The sequence below is a fragment of the Emys orbicularis genome, chromosome 20 (genome assembly GCF_028017835.1).
Source record: "Emys orbicularis isolate rEmyOrb1 chromosome 20, rEmyOrb1.hap1, whole genome shotgun sequence".
Lineage (NCBI taxonomy): Eukaryota > Metazoa > Chordata > Testudines > Emydidae > Emys > Emys orbicularis.
This window is the reverse complement of record NC_088702.1, coordinates 1,647,046-1,653,260: the sequence shown is the minus strand read 5'-3', so window position 1 is coordinate 1,653,260 and position 6,215 is coordinate 1,647,046. Positions and strand designations below refer to the sequence as shown.

At 69.6% G+C, this 6,215-nt stretch overlaps 1 protein-coding gene across 1 annotated transcript in view; it reads left to right on the top strand.

Moving 5' to 3' along the window:
* The first annotated feature begins 4,807 nt into the window (after nucleotides 1–4,807).
* Nucleotides 4,808–6,215, top strand: part of INTS3 (integrator complex subunit 3) — a 66,215-nt gene continuing 64,807 nt past the window's right edge. The window contains exon 1 of the mRNA XM_065420141.1: nucleotides 4,808–4,906. Coding sequence (XP_065276213.1) covers nucleotides 4,808–4,906 — 99 coding nt within the window. The remainder of the gene's footprint in view (nucleotides 4,907–6,215) is intronic.

Here is a 6,215-nt window from a genome sequence, read left to right as displayed (position 1 = left end):
AGCCACGGGTGGGGAGGAGCTGCCCTTTACCGAAGGGTGGGGGGAGCTCACACAGCTGGGCATTGCCCCCCCTTTCCCCCCCGCACACACACAGTGGGGGGGGCTCCCTGTCAGGGCGTTGTCACCAGAACTCTACTCTTTGTAATAAAGCCTGTGTATCTTGCCCTCTGCGTGATGACGCCCGTGGGCCCTGGGGGGAGGCAGGGCCAGCCCCAGGAGTGCGGGGGCTCGTGTGGGGAGGGAGGGCCAGCTCTGGGAGTAGGGGAGCTTGCAGGGCAGGGGCGCTGCATCGACAGGTTCAATTGGGATCCCGTGTGGGCACCGCGGTGGCTCAGGGCTGCCCAGACCCCCAGCAGCGGCATCTCCCACCTCTGCTGCAGCTTGGGGGAGTGCTGCTCCCCTGGGGATTCCTCCTGGACTGAGCCCAGGGAGCCACACGGCACCCCCAGGGCACTGGGTCTCTGCCGCTCCCTCAGGTGGGGCTGGAGCCCCAGCTCGATGGTGTCTGTCAGGCCAAGGGGAGCTGGCTGGTTGCACTAGCCGGGCCCGGCTGTGCGGCTTCTCCTGACCCAAGGCGGTCTGGGCCGGTCCCTCTGCGGGCACCAACGGGGGGCGGGGGTGTCCTGCCTCACGGGGAATGGGATGAACTGGGGAGGGACCATAGTGGGACACCAGCTCTGCCAGCACCCGTGCTCCTGCCCTCCCCCCTACACCTCATACACACGTGCCAGCGCCCCTGAGCCTGACCCCCCAGGATTGTAGGGGCACCTCTCTGCAGAGCCAATCTGGGAGGCTGGCTGGGCATGTGGGACACTGGGGGTGGGGGGGCTCAGCCCAGTCTTGCCCCAGGAGAGCCAGGCAGCTCCCGCTCGGAGCCGGGAAGCCCTGGCCCCTGCCAGGAATGCGAGGGAGGCAGCAGGGCTGAGCAGGCACCTCCGGCCCTGCCAGGAACGCACAGGCCTGAACGGGACGTTCCCTGGGCTCATCTGTCAAAGTCAGCAGCCAGGCCAGCCGCAAAGCGCCCCCCCCGCTGCACCGCCCCGCCTGGGCGAGCGCCCGGCTGGCTGGGGGCCCGGGGCTGCAAAAACCTGCCTCTGACGCCCCCGCCCCGGGGAACAGCATTTGTGCACCACGGGTCCCCGGGACTCTGCCCTGTACCCCCCCCCCCCCATCTACCTGCTCCTGTAACCTGCCCCCAGTAGGCACATGGAGAATCTCACTGGAGTTCCTGGCTCCCCCCGCTGGTCACTGGGGTCATGGCAGGAAACCTGGTCTAGCAGTGAGGGCGGCAGGCTTGGCGCCAGGACTCCTGGGTTCTATCCCCAGTTTTGGGTGGGAGGGGGTTGGGTTAGAGCAGGCGAGGGGGGGTGGGCAGGACTCCTGGGTTCTACCCTGGCTCTGGGTGAGAGAGGGCTCGAGTGGGGGAGGCAGTCAGGACTCCTGGGCTCTGGCCCTAGCTTTTCTGCTGACTGACTTCTGTGCTTCAGTTTAGCCACCTGTAAAGTGGGCTGATGACGCCTTCCCCTGAGGGCTGGGAAGGCTGGTCCGTTAGCCTCTGGGCCCCAGCCACGTGGGCTGGAGAGCTATGGGGAGCTGCGGCAGCCCTCCCCCCCATCCCCCTGCAGGCCACAGCCTCGCGCGGGAGCCCTCACCCCAGCTCAGAGGCGGCCGCTCCCCAGGACAGGCTGCATGGAGGACATCGCGGGGTGGGGTGGGGGACAGCCTGGGGCCTGGGACGGCCAGAGCAGCCCAGCGAGCGAGCGTTGAGGTGGGGACGAACCCAGGCCTCGTAGGGGCAGCGCTGGGCACCAGTGGGGCTGGCCATGCACCTGGCAGGGTGGGGTTTGTAACATGCTGTACCTGCAGAAGGGGGGGCTTGCATCCCCTGGGCCAGCCCCATCCAGGGGTCGCCCTTCTGCTGCCCTCATGCAGGCTGGGATGGGGAACCTGACCACGCCTGCGGCTGCGGGGCGGAACCGGCAGGGAGGGTCAGATAATGGGAAGCTCTGCTGTGGGGCTAACTCTGCAGTTGGAGGGTGCGGAGGGTCTCCCAAAGGGGGGGAGGGGATCTCAAGACAGATGGACAGACAGACAGCGGGTGGGAGGTCAGAGGGCGAGGGGAGCTGGCCCCTGGGAGCTCAGGGCTCGCCTGCCCTAGGGAGCGGGTCCTGCTGAGCCGCGGGCGAGCTGCAGCCACAGACGGGACCAATCATGCCCAGCCCCGGCCCAGAGCCTGTGGCCCACAGCAGGGTCTCTTGGGGGGCCCAGGGCTGTAGGGTGAGCCGGGAAGGAAGTAGCTTTGCCAGCCATGGGCCCCTGACCCCAGGCAGAGAAGAGCCACCCGCTGACCCCGTGACAATGGCAGGAAGCCTGGAACCGAGCTGGGGGGATGGGATGGGGGCTGTGATCCTTACAGCTGCCATGGGGGAGCGATTGGGGGGCACGATCCCAGAGCCAGACTTTTGCTCCCACTGCAGTTTGCATCACAGCCAGGCCGGGGTCCTGTGTGGGGCAGGGAGAGGCAATGAACAGCCCACTCCAGGAATTGCCCTGATGGAGCATGGCTGGGGCGGGCACCCTGGGCAAGGGGGACCCTGCCTGGGATGGTGCTGTGACTGGGCCCTCCTGGGACACGACGTCCACCGGGCACTGGGGCCTCCTGGGATGTGGCCCCAGGCGAACTGCAGCGTCCAGCCTTCCAGGCCAAGGAAGACAGGCACGGCCCCTGGCCAGGCTCAGCCTGCCCCAGACTGGCAGCTTCTGCACATCTCCGGAGCTGAGCAGCCCAGGCTGGGCACGGCAGGCTCCCCTCACGCACGGCCCAAGTGGAGGGGGCTTGGTCTCCGTGGCCCAGGCAGGCTCTGGCCTCTCTGAGGAGGCGGCTGGCAAAGGGGCCAGTTAGCACCAGCCGTGAAGGTGGTTCATGTGACATGGGCGCTTTGCCCCCCAGGAACGGGGCTGAGACCCACACGGGGCCACCAAGCGGCTGCCAGACAGGCCTGACTTTCAGCCCCTATGGGCCTGTTCCGAACGGGCCTGGAGGTGGGGCGCTGCACCTTGGTACCCCGTTCCCCCCCCCCCCCGAACAGCTGTCACTCAGGCACTTGTGGTCAGATCTCCTTCACGCCTTCGCTGTCCCCAAGCCCCCTCGAAGTCCCCCTGGGCCTCGGCCTGGCAGGGACCCAGCGCCGCCCTCCCGGCGGATCGGGTTTATCACCCCGGCTGTGGTGCTCTCTGCTGTGCCTGGCCTCCTCCCGCACCGGTAGCTGTTCACTTCCCTTTCTGGCTCCCACTTCCCTGCACTCCTGTATCTGGTCAGCGCTGGGACGGAGGGGAGGGGGGCGGCTAGTGAATCTGTGGAACGAGTTCTGTGCAAAACAGGCTCTGCTGGCTACCCTGGGAGGGATCCTGCGGGATCCAGCCTTTCGCTCTGCAGCTGCCGTGCGGTGCCAGTGGCCCTGCTGGGGGCAGCCCTACGGCCTGTGAGGCCACAGACCTGTGGCTATGGTGAAAAGCCATGGCTGAGAGCTGCAGGGGAGGGTCAATGGGGTGGGGGAGTGCAGAACCCTATATGGGCAGAGCCCTGTATGGACGGGGTCACTGCAGAGCCCCGGGGGGGGGGGGGGGGTTAGTGCAGAGCCTTGGTGGGGGGTATCGGTGCAGAGCCCTGGGGCGGGCAGTGCAGAGCCCTGTATGGATGGGGGGGTCAGTGCAGAGCCCAGGAGGGGCCAAGCAGAGTCGGGGGGGGGGGTGTCGGTGCAGAGCCCGGGGGCGGGGAGGGTCAGCGTAGGGTGACCAGACAGCAAGTGTGAAAAATCGGGGCGGGGGGGGGTAATAAGCGCCTATATCAGACAAAGCCCCAAATCTCGGGACACCTGGTCACCGGTGCAGAGTGCTGCAGTGTGGACAGGGCTGGGGGGCCAGGCGGGCTGACCATGGAGCAGGGAGACAGGGGCGTAAATCATACAGCGCCCTGCACACGGCGGGGGGGGGCGGTAAATCGTACAGCGCCCTGCACGCGGCGGGGCGGGGCGGGGCGGTAAATCGTACAGCGCCCTGCACGCGGCGGGGGGGGGGGGGGCGCGCGCTCCGCTGCGCTGTGCGGGGAGGGGGAGGGGCGCTCAGACTCCCGGCCTCGCGCTTCTCTCGGCCCCAGCCTAGTAGGGCGAGACGCTCCAGCCCTACAGAAACCCCGCCCCCTCCCTCCCTATTGGCCAGCCAGCTGTGACGGGCCGTTGGGGCGGAGCCACCTTCCTCGCCTGTCGCTCGGGGGCCTCTCCCCGCTGCCATTGGCCGGCGAGGGGCGGAGGGGGTGGGTCCTTCCGGCGCGTGAGCCGCTTCCTCCTCCGCCCCCCCCTTGTCGCTCCCAGTGACTTCCGGTCTGTGCTGCTGGGTGGGGGGTGTGGAGGTGCCTGCTCCCCCCTCCCCCCGGGTACAGAGCCCCCCCCTTGGTCCCCTCAGAGAAGACAGCCCCCCTCTCGGGGAGAGAGAGCCCCTCCCCCCCAGCCTGGGGCCCTGCCCCCCAAAACACCGACCCAGCCCCCCCAGCAGGAGCTGAGCCCCCCCCAGGAGAGAGAGCGGGGACCCGCCTCCCCCCGTCCACCAGCCCCCCCCCCCCCGCAGCCCTCCCTGCAGGTGCCAGGCAGGTGCTGGGAGGAGTCTCGGGGGTGAGAGAGGAGCCCCCCCGCCCCCATCCCATCCTCCTGGGGGGGAGACGGGGCAGCCCCCGTGGAGCCCTCGCCCCCCTTGGGGAAGAGCTGTGTGGCCCCCGGGTTGTGAGTGACAGAGGGGAGCCCCCTGCCCCGCCATGGAGAAGGGGAAGGGGGGAGCAGCAGCAGCAGCAGGAGGAGGAGGAGGGAAGTTGCTGCTCTCCACCATCCTGGATGCCAAGGATGAGTTAGAGGAGGTAGGTGCACGTGGGAGGGGGGGCTGTAAGGGGTGGGACGGAGGCTGGGGCAAGGAGCTGGCCAGGGGGCATGCTGGAGCGGGGGCTGTAAGGGGTGGGACGGAGGCTGGGGCAAGGAGCTGGCCAGGGGGCGTGCTGGAGCGGGGGCTGTAAGGGGTGGGACGAAGGCTGGGGCAAGGAGCTGGCCAGGGGGCGGGCTGGAGAGGGGGCTGTAAGGGGTGGGACGGAGGCTGGGGCAAGGAGCTGGCCAGGGGGCGTGCTGGAGCGGGGGCTGTAAGGGGTGGGACGGAGGCTGGGGCAAGGAGCTGGCCAGGGGGCGGGCTGGAGAGGGGGCTGTAAGGGGTGGGAGGGAGGCTGGGGCAAGGAGCTGGCCAGGGGGCATGCTGGAGCGGGGGCTGTAAGGGGTGGGACGGAGGCTGGGGCAAGGAGCTGGCCAGGGGGCGTGCTGGAGCGGGGGCTGTAAGGGGTGGGACGGAGGCTGGGGCAAGGAGGTGGCCAGGGGGCGTGCTGGAGCGGGGGCTGTAAGGGGTGGGACGGAGGCTGGGGCAAGGAGCTGGCCAGGGGGCGTGCTGGAGCGGGGGCTGTAAGGGGTGGGACGGAGGCTGGGGCAAGGAGCTGGCCAGGGGGCGTGCTGGAGAGGGGGCTGTAAGGGGTGGGACGGAGGCTGGGGCAAGGAGCTGGCCAGGGGGCGTGCTGGAGAGGGGGCTGTAAGGGGTGGGACGGAGGCTGGGGCAAGGAGCTGGCCAGGGGGCGTGCTGGAGCGGGGGCTGTAAGGGGTGGGACGGAGGCTGGGGCAAGGAGCTGGCCAGGGGGCGTGCTGGAGCGGGGGCTGTAAGGGGTGGGACGGAGGCTGGGGCAAGGAGCTGGCCAGGGGGCGTGCTGGAGAGGGGGCTGTAAGGGGTGGGACGGAGGCTGGGGCAAGGAGCTGGCCAGGGGGCGTGCTGGAGCGGGGGCTGTAAGGGGTGGGACGGAGGCTGGGGCAAGGAGTTGGCCAGGGGGCGGGCTGGAGAGGGAGCTGTAAGGGGTGGGACGGAGGCTGGGGCAAGGAGCTGGCCAGGGGGCGTGCTGGAGAGGGGGCTGTAAGGGGTGGGACGGAGGCTGGGGCAAGGAGCTGGCCAGGGGGCGTGCTGGAGTGGGGGCTGTAAGGGGTGGGACGGAGGCTGGGGCAAGGAGCTGGCCAGGGGGCGGGCTGGAGAGGGAGCTGTAAGGGGTGGGACGGAGGCTGGGGCAAGGAGCTGGCCAGGGGGCGTGCTGGAGAGGGGGCTGTAAGGGGTGGGACGGAGGCTGGGGCAAGGAGCTGGCCAGGGAG